Source organism: Halichoerus grypus, chromosome 11, assembly GCF_964656455.1.
Source record: "Halichoerus grypus chromosome 11, mHalGry1.hap1.1, whole genome shotgun sequence".
NCBI lineage: Eukaryota > Metazoa > Chordata > Mammalia > Carnivora > Phocidae > Halichoerus > Halichoerus grypus.
The window spans coordinates 14,384,512-14,408,225 of record NC_135722.1 but is presented as its reverse complement, the minus strand read 5'-3'; the positions used below and the strand labels follow the sequence as shown (position 1 = coordinate 14,408,225).

The following is a 23,714-nucleotide window of genomic DNA, read 5'->3' as shown; positions in this document are numbered from 1 at the left end:
TTATTTATTTATTTGAGAGAGAGAGAGACAGAGACAGAGAATGAGCAAGGGGGAGGAGGCAGAGGGAGAGGGAGAAGCAGACTCCCCACTGAGCAGTGAGCCCGATGCAGGTCTCAGTCCCAGGACCTGAGATCATGACCAGAGCCGAAAGGCAGATGCTCAACCGACTAAGCCACTCAGGCACCCCAACTCCTTGTTTTAAACAAAAAACAAAAAAACTACTAAACTCCTTATTAAAAAAAAAAAAAGCTGAAACCACTTAAACAGTAAAAACAGAAACCAACCTAAATTTCCATCACAGTAGAATGGGTAAATAAATGGGTATAGGGCTCCTGGGTGGCTGAGTCAGTTAAGCAGCTGCCTTCAGCCCAGGTCATGATCCCTGGCTCCTGGAATTGAGCACCGCATCATCAGGCTTCCTGCTCAGCTTCTCCCTCTCCCCCGCCCCTCCCTCTTGCTGGCGCTTGCTCGCACTCTCTCTCCCTCAAATAAAAAAAAATCTTTAAAAAAAATAAAAAATAAATTACGGTATAATCATATAAGGGATTATTATTAGAGTAGTAAAAATTAATGAACAATATCTACACACAACAATGTGGTTGAACCGTTAATGAAAAAGTCATAAAAGACTTAGTTGCTGTGTTTACCATTTTATAAAGCATACATTTACATGGTAAAAACTATATTGTTTTTAATTTTTATTATGAAATATTTTTAAAAGTAGGCAAAAGGGCATAATGAATCCCCATAGAACATCACTCAGATTAAACAATGATTAATATTTTGCCATATTTGTGTAATTGCTTTTTTTCTTGGTACAGTATTTTGATGCAAATCCCTTATATGTCATGTAGGTCTACATACTTCAGTAAGCATGTAATAAGTAAATTTATAGGCATTTCCTTACACAGCAACAATGCCATGACCACATTAACAAAATTAGCAATAATTCTTTGGTATTATCTCTGTCCATAATCAAATGTCTCCAATTATTTCAAAAACATGACTTTAAGTTTTATTTTTTTAAATATTTATTTATTTGACAGAGAGAGACACAGCGAGAGAGGGAATACAAGCAGGGGAGTGGGAGAGGGAGAAGCAGGCTTCCCACTGAGTAGGGAGCCTGATGCAGGGCTCGATCCCAGGGCCCTGGCATCATGACCTGAGCCGAAGGCAGAAGCTTAACGACTGAGCCACCCAGGCGCCCCTTAAGTTTTATTTTTATTTAAGTAATCTATACACCGAACGTGGGGCTCAAACTCATGACCCCAAGATCAAGAGTCTCATGCTGTTCTGACTGAGCCAGCCAGGCACCCCAGAAACATGACTTTAATATCTGATTCATTTCAATCAGGATCCACGCTGTTCACACACAACTTCTGGTTACCATGTCTCTAGGACTCCTGATCTGAAACAGCTGCTCTCCCATTCTTTTTTTCTTCCCCATGCTTTTGCCTTGCAGAAACTGAATCAACTGTTCCTGTAGAATATCTACGCTCTGAATTTGTCTGTTGTTGCATGTGATGACATTTAACTTATCCTTCTATCATCTATATTTGCTGTAAATGAAAGTTAGCTCCGGGGCCCCTGGGTGGCTCAGTCGGTTAAGCATCTGCCTTCGGCTCAGGTCGCGATCCCAGGGTCCTGGCGGGCTCCTTGCTCAGTGGGGAGCCTGCTTCTCCCTCTCCCTCTGCTGCTTCTCTCCCTCTCTCTCTCTCTCTGTCAAATAAATAAATTTTTAAAATCTTAAAAAAAAAAGCTCCTTATAACAGTTACCACACTGGAAGTAAAATTTTAAAAAAACCAACAACAAAGAGCATGAGGAAAAGATTTTGGTTTCACTGCATAAACAATATAAGACCAAAGTGTGTGTGCATATGTATGATTAAACTACAAAATATAAAATAGTATGTAAATGCACATAAAAATTAATCAATTAGAAAAACATGTTTTACGGGCGCCTGGGTGGCTCAGTTGGTTAAGCGACTGCCTTCAGCTCAGGTCATGATCTCAGGGTCCTGGGATCGAGTCCCACATTGGGCTCCCTGCTCAGCAGGGAGTCTGCTTCTCCCTCTGACCCTCCCCCCTCTCATGTGCTCTCTCTCTCTCTCTCACTCTCTGAAATAAATGAATAAATAAAATCTTTAAAAAAAAAAAAAAGAAAAACATGTTTTACATATACATGTGTGTAAAAATAAAATATATTCAGTCTCTTAAGTAGTGAAATGGAAATAAAAATAAAGAGCTGTCATTAAAAAAAAAGAAAGAAAGCTCTTGAGGCTTGTTTAAATTCAGGTTGGACTTTTTTGAGGTTGAGGCTACGAGTGTCTGGAGACATACAATGGCAGGTTGTCCTGCTTTTAACAATGTAGGGATTAATCAGTGAGCGGTTCAGGTGGCTACAGCCGGATCCCTCCAGGTAAAGTTTCCTATCAGTGCTGCATCTAATGCTTTTGTCCATTGATGACCATTGACTGGATCAATTATTTGACTAGGGATGCAAAATGCTGAGTTTCTATCACTCCTTCCACATTTATTAGCTGGGATATGAAATACTGAATTTCTAATTTTATTATTCCTTCTGCATTCATTAACAGGAAGTCTGCTGTAAAGAAGAAATTTCCCTCACCAACTGGGGATATTTGGTTGCCCTGAAACACAGTTCATACAGGAATACTGTTCACTAAGATATGCCAAGTGCTGAAATATTGTCTACTCAAATATTTTTCAATTGAATTGGAATCCATATACTAGGGGCTCCTGGCTGGCTCGGTCTCTAGAGCATGCAGCTCTTGATCTTGGGTTGTGAGTTTGAGCCCCACGTTGAGGGTAGAGTTTACTTAAAAAAAAAAAAAAAAGAAATCCACATATTGGAATACTAATTCTTTAAAAAGCATAAAGTAAATATACATGTGTCTACATAGACATGGCATAATACTTATAAATATTGTTGAGTAAAACAGCAGGTTACACAACAGTAAATACAGGATAAGTCAATTTTTATAAAATATACTTTATCAAAAATAGAATGGATTAGGGGCACTTGGCTGGCTCAGTCGGTGGAGCATACAACTCTTGATCTCAGGGTTGTGAGTTCAAGTCCCACGTAGGGTGTAAAGATTACTTACAAAAATAAAATCTGAGGGGCTCCTGGGTGGTTCAGTCCACTAAGCATCTGACTCTTGATTTCGGCTCAGGTCACGATCTCAGGGTTGTGAGACTGAGCCCTGTGTTGGGCTCATGTGCTGGGCGTGGAGCCTGCTTAAGATTCTCTCTCTCTCTGCCCCCCTCTCTAAAATAAATAAATAAATAAATAAATAAATAAATAGGTAAGTAAGTAACTTAAAAAAATAGAATGGATTAACAGGTGAGTATGTGATAAAACCAAGTATTAATTGTAGAATTTAGATGGTGGTTATATGGGTTTTTCCTGTTCAATTTATTCAGTTATTCAGTTAATTTATCATGAAAATATTCATCAGAAAATGTTAGAAAAATATGTTTATAAAAATTTGTATTTCTGAAGAGTGGGTTTGGGGGCAAGGATGGAATTTTTCAGGTTATGTACTTTCTATAAAGCAAAAATTGTAAATGATTCTTTGACATAGTAATTCCACTTTAGGAACCTATCCTAATAGGGGTGCCTGGGTGGCTCAGTTGGTTAAGCATCTGCCTTTGGCTCAGGTCATAATCCCAGGGTCCTGGGATCAAGCCCCTCATCGCATTGGGCTCCCTGCTGAGTGGGGAACCTGTTTCCCCCTCTCCCTCTGCCTACAGCTCCCCTTGCTTGTGCTCACGTGTGCTCTGTCAAATAAAATCTTTTTTTTAAAGATTTTATTTATGCATTTGAGACACAGAGATACAGAGAGAGAGCATGAGCAGGGGGAGAGGCAGAGGGAGAGGGAGAAGCAGGCTCCCTGCTGAGCCAGGAGCCCAATGTGGGGCTTGATCCCAGGACCCTGGGATCATGAACTGAGCCGAAGGCAGACGCTTAACCATCTGAGCCACCCAGGTGCCCAAATCTTTTTTTATTTTTTTAATTTTTTTAAGATTTTATTTATTTATTTGACAGAGCGAGATAAAGCGGGAGAGAGAGCACAAGCAGGGGGAGCTGGAGAGGGAGAAGCAGACTCCCCGCTGAGCAGGGAGCCCGATGCGGGGCTCGATCCCAGAACCCTGGGATCACGACCTGAGCTGAAGGCAGACGTTTAACGACAGAGCCACCCAGGTGCCCCTTTATTTTTTATTTTTTAAAGATTTTATTTATTTATTTGACAGAGAGAGAAAGAGAGAGAGCACAAGCAAGGGGAGCTGCAGGCAGAGGGAGAGGGAGAAGCAGGCTCCTCGCTGAGCAGGGAGCCTGATGCGGGACTTGATCCCAGGACGCTGGGATCATGACCTGAGCTGAAGGCAGACGCTCAACCGACTGAGCCACCCAGGCGCCCCTAAAATCTTTTTTTAAAAAAAGGAACCTATCCTAATAAAGTAATTCTAAATATGGAAAACAGAAATATAGAAAAAATTTTCATGTTGGACTTATAAAATAATATTTGGAAATATCCTGAATGTCCAATAATAGGAGAATGATCATATTATAGTTTAGTAATTAGGTTCATTCCAAATGGTAAAAACAATGTAATAATATGGAAAGTCCTCATAGCACATTTTGTGAAAAAAAAATGGATATAAAATTTTGTCAACATGATTACAATGATTTAATTTTTTTTAATTTTATTTTTAAGTAATCTCCAAAGCCAACATAGGGCTTGAACTCACAAATCCGAGATCAAGAGTTGCAATGCTCTACCGACTGAGCCAGCCAGGTGCCCCTACAATGTTTTTTTAAAATGGTATACATAGACCACAAAGTGTTATCATATGACCCAACAATTCCACTCTTAGACATCCAAGAGAAATGAAAATGTATGTCCACACCAAAACTTGTATATGAATGTTCACAGCAACATTATTCAAAATAGCCAAAAAGTATAGTCAAATGTCTGTCTACTGATAAATGAAACAAAATGTGATATATCCATACAATGGAATATTATTTGGCAATTAAAAAAAATACAGTACTGGGGTGCCTGGGTGGCTCAGTCGGTTAAGTGTCTGACTCTTGATCTTACCTCAGGTCTTGATCTCAAAGTCATGAGTTCAAGCCCTGCATTAGGCTCCACGCTGGGTGTGGAGCCTACTTAAATGAATACAGTAGTGACACCTGCTACAAAATGATGAACCGTGAAAACATTATGCTAAGTGAGGGAAGCCAGACACAAAAGACACATATTGTAGGAGTCCATTCACTTGAAATGTCCAGAACAGGCAAATCTTTGAGACAAAGTAAATTAGTGGTTGCCTAGGGCTGGGGGATAAGGGGATATGGGATTTTGGGGCGGGGGAATAATGACATGTCCTAAAATCCTTTGTGGTGGGGCGCCTGGGTGGGTCAGTTGGTTAAGCATCCCACTCTTGGTTTCGGCTCAGGTGGTGATCTCGGGGTCATGAGATTGAGCCCCGCATCCAGATGTGAGCTCAGGGCAGAGTATGCTGGAGATTTGCTCTCCTTCTGCCCTCCACCCACTCGCACTCTTTCTCTAAAATAAAATTGTGATGACTGCACAACTCTGAATATAATAAAAACCATTGAACTGTACACTTTAAATGGGTGAGCTGTATGGTGTGTGAGTTAGATCTCAAAGTTGTTACAAAAGTTTTCTAGTGGTACACATAGGGAATTGGAGGAAAAAAATGTATCTGAGGTGGTGAAATTATGGGTAATTAAATTCCACTTCACTGTATTTTCCAATTGTTATGAGTATGTATGACTTCTTTCTTCTTAAGTAAACTCTAACCCCAATGTGGAGCTTGAACTCACAACCCCAAGATCAAGAGTTGCATGCTCAGGGCGCCTGGGTGGCTCAGTTGTTAAGCATCTGCCTTCCGCTCAGGTCATGATCCCAGGGTCCTGGGATCTGCTCAGCGGGAAGCCTGCTTCTCCCTCTCCCACTCCCCCTGCTTGTGTTCCCTCTCTCACTGTGTCTCTCTCTGTCAAATAAATAAATAAAATCTTAAAAAAAAAAAAAAAAGAGTTGCATGCTCCACCCACTGAGCCAGCCAGGCACCCCAAGTATGTATTACTTCTATAAGGAGAAAAGAAACCTTTTTTAAAAAAGCACCAGGTGCAAATAAATAAATAGCACCAGATGCATGTTCCACTTAAATGTAAATAAGCAGCATCACAACCTTTGCTCTTACCTCTCTGTAGGGTGTGGTTTTTACATTTAAGCTTATTATAATACTTTAATATATTTTCATAATTAGATATTATATTTATATATTGTTTCTTTACACACACACACACACACACATATGCTGGGGTTTGGGCAGGGGGAGGGAGCAGATGGGCAGGGTGAGGGAAGGGCCATATCAACCCAGGTGCCCTTCTAGCTCTCTGCCAAGATAGCCCCCCCCAACCCCCACGGCCTAAAAGCTTAAAGCCCCTTCTTCAACTCTCCCCTTCAGGGCTGCCCCTATCACAGAGTCTCTTCCTGGACTGGTCTTTCCTTTGGTGGCGTCCCCCCCCCCCACCTGGGGTCGCAGCCCCCTCCCTCTGGCCGGGGACTGGGAAGAGTGGCCAGGGCCCGCTTTTCCTCGGCCCGGCCCGGGGCCCGTTTCCACACGCGGGGTCAGAGCCCCCCTCACCTGGGGTCCCAACCCCCTCCGAGAGAGAGGCCGCCGGCCACGGACTGGGGTCCCTGTTTGACACCCGGTACAGTCGCAGGCCTCGGGCCCAGGACGCGCCCTCCCACGGCCGGGTCCCACCTGCCGCCCGGGGAATCCCTGGTCCCTCCCCCAGGCCGGCGGCCCCTCCTCCGGAGCCATGGAGCCGGGCCCAGGGGCCCCGGGCTCTTCCGCGGAGCGCCCGGAGGCCGGGCCCGAAGTCTCGGCGCCCGAGGGGCCCGCGCCGACCGCGTCGCCTTCGTGGGAGGCGGCGGGCGACTCGCCGCCCTCGTCCCCGTCGCCCTCGGGGCTCTCCTCGCGGCCGCCGACCTCGAGTCTAGGCGTGGGCAGGTCGCGGCTGCGCCAGGCCGGGTGGGGCGGGATGGCGGCCAGCGCGTTGCTGGAGGCCGGCCTGGCCCGCGTGCTCTTCTACCCGACGCTGCTGTACACCGTGTTCCGCGGAAAAGTGCCGGGCCGGGCGCACCGCGACTGGTACCACCGCATCGACCCCACGGTGGTGCTGGGTGCGCTGCCGCTGCGGAGTATGACGCGCCGGGTGAGCCGCGGCGGGGGAGCCGGGCCGGGAGGCCCGGCCGCGGCGGGACTGGGAGCCGGCGAGAGCCGCCCGCGCCTCGGCGGCCCTTTCTGAGCCCCCTCTTTGCCTCGGCAGCTGGTACAGGACGAGAACGTGCGCGGGGTGATCACCATGAACGAGGAGTATGAGACGCGGTTCCTGTGTAACTCCTCAAAGGTGAGGGGCTGGGAGCGGGGCAGGGACAAGGGCAGGGGCACCCGCCACCCTGGCTGGGCCTACGACAGCGGGGGGAGGGAGGTCGGGGCAGAGGGAGCTGCAGGTGACTATGCCCCGGAGACACGTGCCCCAGGCTTTTCCGCTCTTCAGGAGGAGGGTCCGCCCTCTAAGCTTAAATGGCTGTGGCTGGAGGTAGAAACTAATTGTGAAAGAGAAACCGATGTGAAAGGCATTTGAAAGTATAGTTGACAAAGTCTGACTACTCCTTTGTGCACAAATGTATTCTTAATTTCCGTAAATCAAGTCAGTAACCAAATCGAAAGGCAATTTTTCTATGGCTTGCTGATTTCATTCATTCAAAACTTAGCACTATCAAGCACTGCCTTAAGCATTCAAGATGAAGACCCTATACTCTCTAAGAAGAAAAGCCACCCTCCGAGTCCCCAAGTATGTTTAATTTATCATAAAACAACCCCTTGAAAAATTGCATAGGCTTCATTTGGCATTGATTTGAGGGCGTTTTTATTCATATGTTAGCGATAAAGCGGAACTCCAAAGTATTGTCATGAGAGTTCAGACCTAAAACAATTTCCATTAAGTTTCAATACTTGCTTGTGGAACTCTCCACACGGTTATTAGACATTGCGCTATCTTTATATAAAGATGTTGCCCTGGGATGACTGGGTGGCTTAGTCGGTTAAGCATGGGACTCTTAATTTGGCTCAGGTCATGATCTTAGGTCTTGAGATCAGCCCCACCTCTGGCTCCCTTTTGGATGTGGAGCCTGCTTAAGATTCTCTGTCTCCCTCCCCTCCCCATGTCAAATAAATAAATAACGATGTTGCCCTATCTTTATCGTGTTGACATCTATTAGCACTACACAATCATCTTTCTTGTTTACTGATACAACCTGATGAAGAGGCTATTATTTCAACTGGTAGGTTTTTTTGTAACCTTAGAAATGGACTCACATTTAAAATATATTCATTAGTGATGACATACATTTTTAGGAAATGGATAACAGTTCCTTGGATTTCCCAGAGTACTTTGCTACAAGGCCTCAGGAATTATTAGCCACAATGTTAAATGTTCTTTAGTGTGGTCAGTCCTGTGGAGTAAGTCACAAAAAGTCCTTGGGTCTGAGGCACTGACGCTTGTACGATGCACCTATATTATCCAACTAGCCTAGAGAAAACAAATCTCCTCGGCAGTGGTTCTCACATTTTAATAAGCATAAATACTGTCTGGCATTCTCGTTAAAATAGCAGATTCCTAGGTACAACCCCCCAGAAATTCTGACTTAGGAACTTTAGGGTGGGATCCAGGAATCTGAATATTTAGCAAACTCCCGAGGTATTTCTGGCATAATTGATGCAAAGGCCCATGCGGCAAAACTGCTGTTTTGTTAATTTCATGAGCAGTATGAAATACTGACCTTCACTCAGTCATAAAGTCTTTGGTTCCAGCTAAACAGCTCCACTCATTAGCTGGAGCCTATTTGGAGTCTTTTTTTTTTTTTTTTTTAAGATTTTACTTTTTAAGTAATCTATACCCAAGGTGGGACTTGAATTTACAACCAGATCGTAAGTCGCATGCTCTACCAACTGAGCCAGACAGGTACCACCTTATCTGGAGTCTTACAGGCAAAAAAAAGGGGAAAAGAAAAAAAAAAAGCTTGATATGACAGAGGCCTTATTTCTTCTATCACTTATTCTTTTCTTTTTCTGAAGTGATAATGTACTAACAAAGGTGTTTGTTTTATTTTTTTTTATTTTTTTATTTTTTAAAAGATTTTATTTATTTATTTGAGACAGAATGAGAGAGAGAGAGCACATGAGAGGGGGGAGGGTCAGAGGGAGAAGCAGGCTCCCTGCCAAGCAGGGAGCCCGATGCGGGACTCGATCCAGGGACTCCAGGATCATGACCTGAGCCGAAGGCAGTCGCTTAACCAACTGAGCCACCCAGGCGCCCCAGGTAGGTGTTTGTTTTAATTTTAAAATGGTAACTCTATTTTCTGCCATGTACTCTCAAAAAAAAAAGTGGCAAAGAGGGGCGCCTGGGTGGCTCAGTCGTTAAGTGTCTGCCTTCGGCTGAGGTCGTGATCCCAGGGTCCTGGGATCGAGCCCCTCATCAGGCTCCCTGCTTGGTGGGGAGTCTGCTTCTCCCTCGCCCTCTACTGCCACTCTCCCTACTTGCGCTCTCTCTCTTTCTGTCAAATAAATAAATAAAATCTTAAAAAAAAAAAAAAAAAAAAAAAGATTGAAACACCCAAAGGGTACTTTAGGAACATTTTAAATCTTGAACATAATTCTAATTCAGTAGCACAGCTGTTGTTTGATGAAAGACCCATCATGCAGGTCAGCCATTTTAAAGACATCTCTGTAAGTTTCTTGTTCAAGTATATCCACATTGTAGTAAACCCTAAGCTTCCTTGTTATTTTGCTGTCTCTTGGGAGCCTGTATTCGAACTACTCACGTCAGGCTTTTTTCATTCTCTTTTTTATGCCGGCGGACCTGGTTCCAGGAATGGAGGAACGTAGGAGTCGAGCAGCTGCGCCTCAGCACAGTAGACATGACTGGAGTCCCAACCTTGGCTAACCTCCAGAAAGGAGTCCAGTTTGCTCTCAAGTACCAGGCGCTGGGCCAGTCTGTCTACGTGCACTGTAAGGCTGGGCGCTCCAGAAGTGCCACTATGGTGGCAGCCTATCTGATTCAGGTAGGAAAGGTCTTTCTGGACTGGTCTATTCATAGCGTATTTCTAGAACTTCAGTAGCGTGGTCTCCTGGAAGGCCTTGCTGGAAGGAGCCATGTCCCCAATTTCTGGCTGTTGGGAGGTGGAAAGCACCTGAAGTTTGCAGATAGGCTGACCTCTGGCTTTGCCACCTAACAGCTGTGTGACCTTAGGCAAAAGTGGCTTCCCCTCTCTGATCCTCAAACTAAATGTGTCATGAAGCTTGAATGAGAAAGTATGTCAAGCACTGACCTACCTACAACAGGCACTCAAAAAATGAAGTTGCAAAGGATGTTAACACCAGTAAAAGCCTAAAATAAAAGCACTTTTTATAAATAGCACGTCAGGAAATCTAGTACTGTAGACAGTAGTGCTGGTCACTTACAGCTCTGTAGGACTCAAGATTTCTTGAAGTATTTCAGAATAAAGTTCCAGACATTAGCTTCTAGAAACAGAGGATCCAATGGAATTTTGCCTATCCCTTTATGATTGGCAGGTGTGAGGCTTTTAAGAATATGTATAAGCAAATACTCTCTAGTCCATTACTCCCTGTTACACAACTCCCAACTTGACTCATTTTTTGTTACCTGTCTGGCCCCTGTAGAACATTTACTAAGTTATGTGGATAGTTTAAGGAAAAAGGAAATGTAGAGATAACAGGCCTGGCTTTGAGTTACTGTGGACTGGTATGTGATTTAACAGTATTAAAGCTCTGATCATTAGGACTCTATTTACTGGAAATGGGTTCTCAGGAGGATATTTTGGACTTTGTGAGAATTGACCCGGCTGGGCTTGAAATCTGTAGTTTCTTGGTTTTGTAGAGTTCTAAACCAATAGGTATCCTTAGGATACAAAGATAACCCTCTTACTTAAATCTAAAAAGTGCTGTTTTCCTAGCCATGATGACAAGTTGAATAAAAACATCTACCATATACTCTCTCCAGGAAACATAACCAACTGCCCAGCTCCCAGAGGACATCTAATAGGCCTTCGCAGGCTTGAATTAGGATCTCAGCTTTGCATGTTCAACTTTCTTTTTCCAGGGTTTGGCATAGCAAGAATTAGGTAGAAAGATTGACTTGTCCGCTCAGCCTATTGCAAAGTATTGTGGGACTGGTTGACTGAGGGGGTTATAGTACCCCCCCATTTATAATATATGGGGCATGTTTTTTAATGCCCCCCCCCAAAATGAAGTTTTTAAAATAATGAAATTCTGAGAGTCCATTAGCACCTGTTATTAGGTCAAGGACACCTTAACACCTGCTCCTTTCTTTCTCTGATTTCCCAATCCTGTACTTCAGGTGTACAACTGGAGTCCAGAGGAGGCTATAAGAGCCATCACCAAGATCCGGTCACACATCCACATCAGATCTGGCCAGTTGGAAGTTCTCAAAGAGTTCCACAAGGAGATTACTGCAGGGGCAGCAAAGGATAAGACTGGTCACACATCACAGACGTGAAATACACAGATTAGAAAGAACTCAAGACAACCCTGCTTGCTATAGAATCAAATAGTTTTAACAGGACCAAGGGGGATTAAGCCCAGACTTGACATAGCAGAAATGTGCTGAGTAATGGATAATTTTGCTCCTTTTGTCTTGTTTCACTTTCCTGAAGTAACACTGTTGTATGCCTAGAGAGATTTAGTGTGGCTTCAATTCACTGGCTACGGGGATATGGGATGAGGGTCCTTGTTTTCTCGAAGAGGGTCAAAGAAATCTATTGTGTATCTGACGCTGTGCCTAATGATATTTAGCACGACTCAAAAACATTTAACACTGGGAAAAGAGGAGAAATACTCAGCTCAGACTCTTTGCCACTGTCAGACCCCAATTCACAGGCCCCATGGGGCTCTCCTCCCCTTTTGGAGCAGTGATCCTGTATGTAGAAAAGGAAGTACAGGATCTAGTCAGTATTGTGGCAAGTATGTAATCCATTTACCTTAGGGAATCACTCCTTCAGAATTCAAAACAGACACACATATCCCTTCCAAAACTTTTATTTGTATGAACACTTCCTAGCTCTTGGCTTACCTTAGTGCTTTTAAAAGAGTAAAGACCTTATATATTTAAATTTGAAAAAAGTTTCTGCTATTAATCAGAAATAATACTTTCTACTTCTTTCTGGGTTACTCCTTGGAGTAAGCCAGAAATAAAACCAAACTGTTGGGCGCCTGGGTGGCTCAGTCAGTTAAGCACCTGCCTTCGGCTAAGGTCATGATCCCAGAGTCCTGGGATCAAGTCCTGCATCAGGCTCCCTGCTCCTCGGGCAGTCTGCTTCTCCCTCTGCCCCTCCCCCCACTCGTTCTCTCTCTCTCTCTCAAATAAATAAAATCTTACCCCCCCCCAAAAAAACCCAACAAAGTGTTCACTGGGTATCTAACCCAAAGATACAAATGTCGTGATCTGAAGGGGTACCTGCACCCCAATGTTTATAGCACCAATGTCCACAATAGCCGAACTATGGAAAGAGCCCAGATGTCCACTGACTGATGAATGGATAAAGATGTGGTATATATATACAATGGAATATTACACAGCCATCAGAAAATGAAATCTTGCCATTTGCAATAACGTGGGTAGAACTAGAGGGTATTATGCTAAGCGAAATAAGTCAATCAGAGAAAGACAATTATCATAGGATCTCACTGATATGTGGAATTTAAGAAACAAGGCAGAGGATCATAGAGGAAAAGAGGACAAAATGAAACAAGACGAAAACAGAGGGAGACAAACCATAAGAGACTCTTAATCTTAGGAAACAAACTGAGGCTTGGTGGAGGGGAGGGGGTGGGGGGATGGGGTGGCTGGGTGATGGACATTGGGGAGGGTATGTGTTGTGGTGAGCACTGGGTGTTGTGTAAGACTGATGAATCACAGAGCTGTACCCCTGAAACAAAAAATACAGTCTAAAGAAAAATTAAAAATAAATAAATAAATAGCATGTATACTGAGGGAAAAAAGAAAAAAAAAAAAACGCAAAAAACCCAAACCAACAAACAAAAAAAACCCCAAAGTGTTCGTTTCCTGACAGGTGAGAAAACATGAGATGCAGTGTCCTGAATTCTAGAGTTGGTGCTTGCTGGTGAAGGACACCTTCAGCTTAGACCATTCTCCCAACCAAAGCCTGAAGGAAAACTCTAACACCTAATTCTTTATGGGAAAATTACCAACTAGCCACTCTGCAGGCTATAAAAAAAAGGAAGATGGGGGCATCTTTCCTTCTGTCCTGGATCAGAGGTGCCTCTACTTAACATTGATCAGGGAATGAGAGGCGGCTGTGCCTACGGTCTGAGAACTGGCTTACTCGGAGCCATCTGCAGTGAGGCACAGGATTACCAGAGGACAGCAGAGGGCCGGCTGGCCTCCTCTTGGAGCAGCCAGCTGAGCAGCATCGGTCTAAAAAGCCCCAAATGGAACACCCCTATGGGTTCAGGAAGGACTGAGGTGCTGCCCTTTCTAACATGTGCCAAAAAAATAACATAGTACTCTGATCAGGGCCCCAGGGACTTTGAATTCGGATGGATAGGTGCCGGAAAATGGGAGGGCAAAAGTCAGCTAGCTGCTCTTCCCCCCACAGCCTTAGGCCAACACAAACTGCAAATTAGTAAGTAGCACCTTAATGCCTCTGGTGACAGTTACAGCTGAAGTGGCAGGGTCAAGCTTGTAGGTGTTGGCATCCCCCTTTTTATATCGGTCCCGAAAAACATAGATGCTCCCGTTACAGCTGGCGATCTTCCAGAGGGATGGGGCAGAGCTCCAGGCCTCAGGAAGGCAAAGCCGGGTAAAGCTGTCTAGCAGGGGATTGTAGCACACCAGGGAGTCCCCTTCAGCCACGATGAACACCAGATCCTTATGCACAGCTGCGTGCATGCGACCTGCGAAGGGCAGAACATAGGGCTTCACATGGCATTTGTCTGTCTCTGTGTCAAAGCACTGGATGAGTCGGGAAGGTTTGGTAAAGAAGTCCAGGTCATTCTCTTCCCCCCCGAGTAAGTAGATGATCCCGTTAAGGTTGGCACCAGCGGCCCCTGACACAGCCACCTCTAGCTGGGTTGTCTCTGTCCAGACGTTATCACCTACCCGATAATAGATAACTGCATTGGAGAGGGTATCCTGCAGTGTCTTGCCACCCAGTGAATATATAGCATCTTTCCCGGGCACAGACACAAGGGTGTGCTGGAGCCGGTCCCGGGGCAAAGGTGCACACCATTCCCAGTCCACAGTGGCATTGTTGCACTTCCACATGCGCCGTGGGATGGACCCTCCCACCACGTATAAGTCTCCACCATGCTTACAGGCTGCAGTGATCTGGTGGCACAAGCTGTTTTGGCCACTTACACTGATGGAGTCATCTTCTGCACAGTGTAAGGACACAGCCAACGAGTGGGTACGAGATGACTCTTTCCCGATCAGGTAAATGTGCACATTCTCCCCGATCTCCTATTGGCAAAATTAAAATCATAGATGACATCTATCAGTTCTAGGCTAAGGCTCAGCTGAGATGCCTACCCTTAAGGTTCTGGACCACACACTTGTATCCTGCTCTAACCTACTTCCCTCGAGTTACTGTGTACCATTCTGACTGTCCTCCAGTCACTTTCTTTCAGACATTTTATGCTGGGGCAGAGAATCTGTTGCTCTCATCCCGAGCTGGTGCTTTAGAAAAAAAGGTGCTTAGGATTAATGCAATGGTAAAAGTAGTTCTCTCAAGGAACTTTGTGGAGCTCAGAGGCTGGTGGTTTCTGGGCTCACGCACACATCCTCTTCCCCAGTTCTTAACTTTGAGCCAGAGATGACTCATTAACCAGCTAACAATGAGGCCAGACCAATAGCTGGAATGCATAGATATTATGGTGTCCCAACCCTAAAGAGAAATCTGCCTTACCTTCAAGCTAGTTCTCAGTGACTCTGCAAAAGCCTCTCTTTCTTCTTTATTGAAATTGATCCAGGCTTCTATTGCCTCTGTTGGGTTCTGGGAACATGGAACTCCGTCTGTGGGAGTTAGAGGAAAGACAGAGTCAATGGCAATCCAACAATCCAAAAGGGAAATTTAAAGCCAGTGTGAATCACTTTGTTGGACTATCACTGTGTGTGTGTGTGTGTGTGTGTGTGTGTGTGTGTAAGAAATTAACCTAAATTGCATACCTCACTTGCAGGGTCAGGATTGTTTTTTGTTTTGTTTGTTTTTTAAAGATTTATTTACTGGGCACCTGTGTGGTTCAGTTGGTTTAGCATCTGACTCTTGGTCTGGGCTCAAGTCATGATCTCATGGTCGTGGGATCAAGCCCCGTATGGGGCTCTCTGCTCAGTGCAGAGTCTGCTTCAGAGTCTTTCTCCCTCTCCCTCTGCCCCTTCCCACTTGCACCCTCACGCAGTGGCACTCTCTTTCTAAAATAAATAAATAAAATCTTAAAACGTTTTTATTTATTTGAGAGAGAGAGAGCACGCATGAGCGGGGGGAGGGAGGCAACGGGAGAGGGAGAGAGAATCTCAAGCAGATCTTTGCTGAGTGCAGAGCCCCACACGAGGCTTGATCCCACAACACAAACACCAGGACCTGAGCTGAATCCAAGAGAGCAAGGCTCACCGACTGAGTCACCCAGGCGTCCCCAGGGTCAGGATTGTTACCTTAAGTCGGCCCATCACTTAAAATGTTTGTTATGTAAATATCTTGACTCATCATCAATTTACTTAGGTAACCAGTCCCACAGGTACAGGCAAAGTGCAGGATAGATGAGAACATTTATACACAAAACAGCTCCTCACTACCTTTTGGTTTGTTTTTTTTTTTTATTCAATACTTGTATATAGTTGACCCTTAAAAAACAGGGGTTTGAAATGTGTGGGTACACTTATATGTGGATTTTTTTCAATAAATGTAGTACAGTATTGCAAATGTATTTTCTCTTCCTTATGATTTTTCTAATAACATTTTTTCTCTAGTTTTATCGTAAGAACACAGTACATAATACAACATACAAAATACATGTTAATTGATTGCTTATGTTATCGATAATGCTTCCGGTCAACAGCAGGGTATTTGTGAAGTTTGGGGGGGAGTCAAAATTATACATGGATTTTGACCGTGCAGAGGTCGCAGTCCTCATCCCCACATTGTTCAAGGGTTAACTGTATATCACAAAGTACTGCTTTTATTTTCCAGGGTTCTTGCTCTGGAAAGGACTGCCTATGACAGCAGCTAAATCTCACCTCAATCTCTCAAAAGGGATCTAAATTCTTACCAGGAATAATAATGTAAATTAATACCAGGAAGCCTGAAGATTCCTTTCTCCTGAACTAGAAGCTCCACTAAACATCATACCCAAGTAGTTGAGTATGATGTGCCCCCTCCCTCAACTTACCCGAGATGATATCAGTGAGTAGATGGTGGGGCAGGTGGAGAAATTCCTCTGTGCTCTGCAGCTGGGCCAGGTGGGCCTTGGCACAGTGTTTGGCAGCAGTGTAGAGCTCAGGATCACTGTGCCTATCTGCCAGCCACATCACCTGAAGGCAGTTCCCCACCTGCACTGTGCGGGCCAAAAACCGAGAACATTCCTCAAAGAGAGATGTCAGCTGATACATGTCTGACACCTCATAAATTTCCTGCAGCTCTTCAGCTCGAAGTTTCACGGTCCCATGGTAGATGTAATCAACCAGGAGCTGGAAAACAGATTCGCTGACATCCTGCAGTACAATCACTCGGTTGTGAGCCTCCTTCAGGTTGGAAGTGAACATGGACCGGAAAAAGCAGCTCTGAGCTGAGAGGACCAGCCTGTGGAGCTGAAACTCCCGGCCTTCCACTGAAATGGTGACATCAGCAAAGAGCTCTTCCTCCAGGCACAGTTTCATGATGCCCTGAGCCACACGGCCAGAGTGTGACCTATCTTTGAAAGTGTAGTTCACAAAGTAGTTTTCATCCATGGATGCTCCAGGCTCCTCTGGTGATTCCATGGTAGCCAACTTTTCTCTCTGCCAGCTGTCTGCAAAGCAACACCACCCTGAGTAATGGGGAATCCAGAGTCTTTGAATCCAACTGTTCAATTCAGGGAGGGAGAAGATAAAAGTGACAGCAAAGTAGGCGGAGATTGACCTTAGTCCTAATGACCTCTCGGAAGCTCTCCTTCAACCAAAGCTGAGTTCATTCTGCAGTGCACTCCATCCCTAATGAAATCAATAAAATTTCCTACTCTGGGTGTTTCCCTAAGAAAACAGAATATTCCTTTCCATGATGTAACAAAAGGCTTGGTATTTAGGCCAACACGTGAAAGCAAGGCGCTGGATGAAGCCTATGATCTTAAGCCTGGCAAAAAGCCTTACTAACCAAATGACTATTGGGCACAAAACTAGTGAGGCTCTGGGCAGCAGAACCCGACAAAATAGACCCCCACGTTCTTGTGGACAAGGTCCCTCTTCCCCCGCGCATGGAGTTCAGACCTTCCAAAATGAGGCTTGGCCTGGGACATCTGTTAGCCCCACATTTTCTCTTTTCTGCTTCTCTCCTGCACTTCCCTGCTCGCCCTAAAGACTCCCCAGGACTCCGTCCCAGAACGCGAGACGAAGCCCAGCAGTCCTCAGCCCGGTTCAAGAGTAGGCCCAGCGCCTTGAGTCGCCTAGGAAACGGTCGCTAGGGAAACCGTTCTTCTCTCCCCCTCTCCCCAACACCCCGCCCCCGGCTCCTCTCCACGCCCCCTCCCGGCGCCCGCCGGCCCCAGTCAAAAGCTTAGCTCGGGGGGCGGGGGAGGGGAGTGGAATGTGGAACCCAGAACCCCGGCCCCTTCCCCTTCTCTCACCCGTCCGGTTCTTTAGGGTCCTCGCCTTCTCTCCAGCCTCTGCTACACCAAACTAGGACCACGTTCACCTCACGGTTTGCCCACCTGTCTACCTCAGTTTCTCACCTGCCTACCCTTTTATTCTGAAGCCCGGAATCCGGAACCTCTGCTTTCGGCCCCGCGTCCGCCCGGAAGAAAAATTGGACGTACACTTCCGCTTCCGGTCCGTGCCCTTGGGGCTCCGTGTCCTGTGGCTCTTGCCTTGGCTGCCTGGTTGCCTCCCGGAACATGGCGGCGGCGGCGGCGGCGGCGAGGGGGTGGTGGCGGGGGCTCGTGGGGTCCGTGGCGCTGGCCAGGGGTAAGCCGGGGGCAGCCGGCTGAGGCCCGGGGCGGGAGCGGAGGCGCGCTTAGCGCAGGGAGCCCATCAAACTTCACCTTGCGCTTGTCTTTTTATCTTCCGGTGCAGGGGCCGGGCGACCCTCGGTGCTGTTGCTGCCAGTGAGGAGGGAAAGCGCCGCGGCCGACACGCGCCGTGAGTATGTGCGGGCCGGGCCCTTCTCGGGACTACAGGCGGGGGACCCTTCATTCTTTTCGTCAGGTGTTTGCCCTTGCCCTGGGATGCCCTTCCCTGTGTCCTCTGGCAAATCTCTGCTTGTGGAGACCTGACTGCAGTGGGCCTCATTCTGCGAGCAGAATCGGGCTCTCCCTGTGTCCTTATGTCTCCCTCTTATGGCCCTGATTACCCCTTGTCCGTTTCCATGATTCCTTTTCTCTCTGATTAAACTGTCAGCTCTTTGAGAGCAGGAAACAGCGTTTGGGTCTTAGAGTCCTGTTAAGATAGTAGTTCACATTGAGTGCTTGTTGTGTGCTAGGCAGCTTGCTAAGTAAGTGATTTAGCGAATGATTTTATTTAGTCTTCAGAACAATATTATGAGGTAGATAGCATTGTGATCCTCTGACTATAGATTAGGAAACAATTCAGAGAAGTAACTTGTCCAGAGTCACAGAACTAGTGAGTGACAGGCAGTCCTGCCTGCTGCCAAAGGCAGAGAACACTTAACCATGGTGTGTGCAACCTATAATGTGTGGTTACGCAGTGATTGAAGGATGCATAAATGGGTGTATGGAGATAGAGTACAATCAACATAGCAGATTGAGGGTCAGGAGACCTGGCATTTCCTCCTTTTGGACTTCAGTTTCATTATCAGTGGGGGGAAAAAAAGTTTTTTGGTTTTTTTTTTTTTTTAAGATTTTATTTATTTGAGAGAGAGAGATAGCGACACATAGGGGGAGAGAGAGAGTGAACAGGGAGGAGAGGGAGAAGCAGGCTCCATCCCAGAACCCTGGGATCATGAGCTGAGCCAAAGGCAGATGCTTGACCAACTGAACCACCTAGGCGCCGCCCCCCCACAAAAAGGTTTCAACTAGATAATCTTTGAGGGCTCTTCAGCCCTGAAGTTCTTAGCTTGAGAACCTGCTGTGAGCCAGGTGCTAAGGAGATAACAGAGAAGCAAACGTTCTGGTTCCCACCCTTAAAGAGTTCCTGGTCTGGTAAGAGAGTTGAGATAATATGCTACTCTAGCAGAAATGCAGGCGTTGTGAAGGAAGAACCAGGGAATAGCTTTGAGAAGAGGCAAATACCCCAATTGCAGTTATAAGAAGAGTCTTTGTGGACTTTGTAGGTGACATTTTTCCTAAGGTTTCCCTGGAAGAGGAACCCTCCACCCTCACCTTCTTCAAGGTTCTGCAGGGAGCCCTGCTGGGAGGCAACACCCCTTGGGAGCCCAAGAGACTGAATGCAGGCGTGGCTGCTGCCTTCTCCATTCCTTTGTTAAATATGCCTTCTCCTTCCAGCCACTGTCAGACCACGGGATGATGTGGCCCACAAGCAGCTCTCAGCTTTTGGAGAGTATGTGGCTGAAATCCTGCCCAAGTATGTCCAACAAGTTCAGGTAATATTCACAACCGTGGTTGGGTCATGGGTCAAGAAAGAACCATGTTCTCAGGGTATGTAGGAGTAGGCAGCCTGGTATGAAAGAAACCAATCTCTTCTATCCCACTTGGACTTTTTTCTCTGTCTTAAACCAGGATACTCCAGCTGAAGTTAGCTGCTCTCTCAGTAGCTCTTTATACCTTCTTTTTTCCCTTTCCGTATTTGCAGGTGTCTTGCTTCAATGAGTTAGAGATCTGTATCCATCCTGATGGAGTCATCCCAGTGCTGACTTTCCTTAGGGATCACACCAATGCACAATTCAAATCCTTGGCTGACTTGACAGCAGTGGACATCCCTACTCGGCAGAATCGTTTTGAGGTCAGTAAGGAAATTTGAGAAGATTTGGTGGGTAAAGAAAAGGCTTGTGTGTCTTAGGGTGATAGCTACCAATGGGAAGCATAGGCCTCCTTAGTTTTAGTTCAGGTCAGACAATACAACAGTACAAACAATACAACACAGCAGTTAAACTAGGGCCTTAAATCAAGCAAACCTCAAGTTTGAATCCTAGCTCTGCCACTAATAGGCTACATGACTTCAGACATTTTGTTTAATCTTTTTTTTTTTAAAGATTTAATTTATTTATTTGACAGAGACACAGCGAGAGAGGGAACGCAAGCAGGGGGAGTGGGAGAGGGAGAAGCAGGCTTCCCGCCAAGCGGAGAGCCCGATGCGGGGCTCGATCCCAGGACCCTGGGATCATGACCTGAGCCAAAGGCAGACACCCAACGACTGAGCCACCCAGGCGCCCCTTGTTTAATCTTTCTAAGCTTAAGACTTTTTTTTTTTTTAAGATTATTTATTTGTTTGAGAGAGAGCACACATGCACAAACAGGGCAGGGGCAGAGGGAGAGGGAGAAGCAGACTCCCTGCTGAGTGGGGAGCCTGATCCCAGGACCCTGAGATCATGACCCAAGCCAAAGTCAGATGCTTAACCTATCAAGCCACCCAGGTGCCCCTAAGCTTTAGATTTCTTATGTGCAAAATAAGCATAAAATTGTCCCTACCTCATAGAGTGGTTGTGAGGATGAAATGAGATAGTATGGGTAGATTGCCAGCACATGGTATGTTCTTAATACGTTTAGCTATTGATTTTTACTAATCATCTATTTGCCAGATCTTGGGATCAAAGGAGAAGTAATACCCAATACCTGCCCTCAAGGAGTCCCCCCCCCCCCAACTCTAGTGAGGGGGAGGGACACATACAGGGCTGACCGTGATAACATAGAATGCATGGGATGTTAGATGCTATGAGAACACAGGAGGGGCACTCAGTTCTGTTGGGAGGCTTTGAAGAGAGAGAGAAAGTTAGTGCTGAACCTTCATGGATTACCAAGAGACCAGGAATGAGCCCAGTAGGGATTGGGGCTGGCGGGGGTGGTGGGGGTCCAGTGTCATCCCAGACAAAGGGAATACCATGAACAAAGATAAGCATGCTGACATGCTAAGCTATAGCATGGCTTAGGCCTTCAGAAGTAGTTGTAAATATAGGAGGATCTTGAGGTTTTTGAGCTTCGGGACAGAAGACACATTCACAGGTGGAATCCTAACCCACCTTGTATCCTCGTCATTGATGTTCTCACTCAGGGACTCCCACCCCAGACTCTGGCCATCTCGGTCCTCCAGTTCCTTCTGCTCTCCCTAGATTGTTTACAACCTGCTTTCTCTGCGCTTCAACTCTCGGATCCGTGTGAAGACCTATACAGATGAGCTGACACCCGTTGAGTCCACTGTTTCTGTGTACAAGGCAGCTAACTGGTATGAGAGGGAGGTAAGTTACTAGACATGGTGGATCCTGCCTCTAGGCCAGAGTTGCAGAATTGGTTGAAACTATTGCATGCAGTGCATCCTCACCCCTGTGTTGGCCATGATGGACTAGTTGCCTGAGGGCCTCTTTTTTTCTAGATCTGGGACATGTTTGGAGTTTTCTTTGCTAACCACCCTGACCTAAGAAGGATCCTGACAGACTATGGCTTTGAGGGACATCCTTTCCGGAAAGACTTTCCCCTGTCTGGCTACGTTGAGGTAGGAGGAACCTTGAAACTGGGGCAGCAGCCTCGGGGAAGGACTGGCAGGGAACCTGGATATCCTGGGAATGGCAGGAAATATGGTCTGTGTATTGTGGTGGGTCTAAGAGCATAGGCTCGGGGCGGGGAGAACATAGGCTCTGGATTCAAATCCTAGCATCACTTTTGTAATCTGGGGCCTGTTACTTAATTTCTCTATGACGATTTTCTCAGCTGCAAAATGGTAACAATAGTACTCAACTAATAAGATTTATGGTGAGCTAAATGATGTATGGTTACAGCCTGGTGTCCTGTAAATACTCAGTTGACACCAGCCATTATCATAATGATCATTTTAATGACCAAGGCGACCTTGAGGACACACTTCGTCTGTCCACAAGATCTAAAAGCAAAGGACCATTTTACCCTGCCCTGGACCTCTGAGAAGGCACCTGACAGGGAAGACACTAAACGTTTAGCCCTTGAGAATGGTCAGAGGCAGGATCAGTAACGTGTGACTACAAGGGCCTTATGAAGAATTCCAGTGCTTTGCTTTACCACCCTTGTGCTACAGGTTGTTCAGGAGCAGGAAGAGGGTCTACTGCGTACATAAACATGTGATTTTGTAGCAAAGTAACTTTATAGAAATGCTGAGCTAGTGGCAATCCACCCTTTCTCTTCAGTACCCAAAGATGCCTGTTTTCTCAGTGTTTTGCATGGTCTCATTTGCTTCTCCAGCTGCTTCTGGTTAGGGCTACTTCCCTCTCCTTGTTTTCACTGTCTCCCTTATCTGGTTTGCCTCTTCACCCCACCACCTGTTTGTCTTTACCTTATCCAACTGATCCTCCCACCAAGAAAAGGAATGCCAAATTTATTGCCTTGTATCTTAACAGTGATAATGCCAAAGCCACATGGTCTGAACCTGAGTGCTTGCTAGTTTAGGTTCACTCTTTTCAGCCACTGACTTGCTTCCTAATCCTGGGCTGATGCTTACCATTTCCTTATAAGAGTGGATGGGTGAGCAAAGTCAATGGTGCTGGAAAAGTTGCTCAGAGTTTATGATGTGGGGATGGTGAGCAGGGGAGTGTGGCTGGGTGATAGCAGGCCATTGTGGACTAAGGGTGGGATGTGACTTGATCGGTAATACTGAAGTGCATGGAGACTTGCTGACAGAGGCTGGAATAGCACTCAAGGACAGAGAAGTAATGCAATTGGTGAAGTCACCCGTGCCCTTGGGAACATAGGCTCCTTAGCGGCTCAGTAGCTCTGAACAAGGTCTTCCTCAGTGCTTAAACCTTTCTCTTCTGCAGTTACGCTATGACGATGAGGTGAAGCGGGTGGTGGCTGAGCCGGTGGAGTTGGCCCAGGAGTTCCGCAAGTTTGACCTGAACAGCCCATGGGAGGCTTTCCCTGCCTATCGCCAGCCCCCTGAGAGTCTCAAGCTTGAAGCAGGAGACAAGAAACCTGAAACCAAGTAGCTCCAAGGAAGGCATGCGGATACTAGAAAGCAGTTTATCTATAACTGAGCATCCCTGTAAATAAAATCCTTAGACGAATGACTTCTTGTGTGCTTACGGGTCAAGTGAAGCTTGACTCGGGAGAGGGGTTTTTTCCCCCTGTCCCTTAAAGAGAATACCAACCCAGGAGTCTCTTTTAGTACAGTTGCAGACATGGTGACCTGCAGGCCTGGATGTACTTCTGAGAGAGGGATTCTGGAGCTGAAATGGAAAGTTCTCACTGTC

At 46.0% G+C, this 23,714-nt stretch overlaps 3 protein-coding genes across 6 annotated transcripts; 2 read left to right on the top strand and 1 right to left on the bottom strand.

The window, feature by feature from the left end:
• The first annotated feature begins 6,857 nt into the window (after window positions 1–6,857).
• PTPMT1 (protein tyrosine phosphatase mitochondrial 1) lies at window positions 6,858–16,576 on the top strand. Of its 2 annotated transcripts, none has more exons than XM_036105161.2 (4): window positions 6,858–7,279; window positions 7,394–7,474; window positions 9,999–10,190; window positions 16,371–16,576. In XM_036105161.2, exons 1-4 carry the CDS (start codon window positions 6,884–6,886, stop codon window positions 16,398–16,400), a joined length of 699 nt encoding a protein of 232 aa, XP_035961054.1. In that variant the 5' UTR covers window positions 6,858–6,883; the 3' UTR covers window positions 16,401–16,576. The 2 variants fall into 2 exon arrangements, with proteins under 2 accessions (XP_035961054.1, XP_035961053.1); XM_036105160.2 differs by lacking the exon at window positions 16,371–16,576 and adding an exon at window positions 11,507–11,847 and having other exon boundaries at window positions 6,863–7,279.
• KBTBD4 (kelch repeat and BTB domain containing 4) lies at window positions 12,189–18,151 on the bottom strand. 3 transcript variants are annotated; one of them, XM_036105158.2, is made up of 4 exons: window positions 17,998–18,151; window positions 16,570–17,240; window positions 15,093–15,199; window positions 12,189–14,647 (listed from the first exon to the last, which is right to left on the bottom strand). In XM_036105158.2, the coding sequence occupies exons 2-4, from the start codon at window positions 17,156–17,158 to the stop codon at window positions 13,787–13,789; spliced, it is 1,557 nt and encodes a 518-aa protein (XP_035961051.1). In that variant the 5' UTR covers window positions 17,159–17,240; window positions 17,998–18,151; the 3' UTR covers window positions 12,189–13,786. The 3 variants fall into 3 exon arrangements, with proteins under 3 accessions (XP_035961051.1, XP_035961048.1, XP_035961052.1); XM_036105155.2 differs by having other exon boundaries at window positions 16,570–17,187; XM_036105159.2 differs by having other exon boundaries at window positions 16,570–17,187; window positions 18,103–18,145.
• Window positions 18,152–18,217: 66 nt separating this feature from the next.
• Window positions 18,218–23,528, top strand: NDUFS3 (NADH:ubiquinone oxidoreductase core subunit S3). Its single transcript, XM_036105162.2, has 7 exons — window positions 18,218–18,334; window positions 18,443–18,508; window positions 19,831–19,928; window positions 20,138–20,287; window positions 21,612–21,737; window positions 21,872–21,991; window positions 23,283–23,528. Exons 1-7 carry the CDS (start codon window positions 18,265–18,267, stop codon window positions 23,448–23,450), a joined length of 798 nt encoding a protein of 265 aa, XP_035961055.1. The 5' UTR covers window positions 18,218–18,264; the 3' UTR covers window positions 23,451–23,528.
• The last annotated feature ends 186 nt before the right edge of the window (window positions 23,529–23,714 follow it).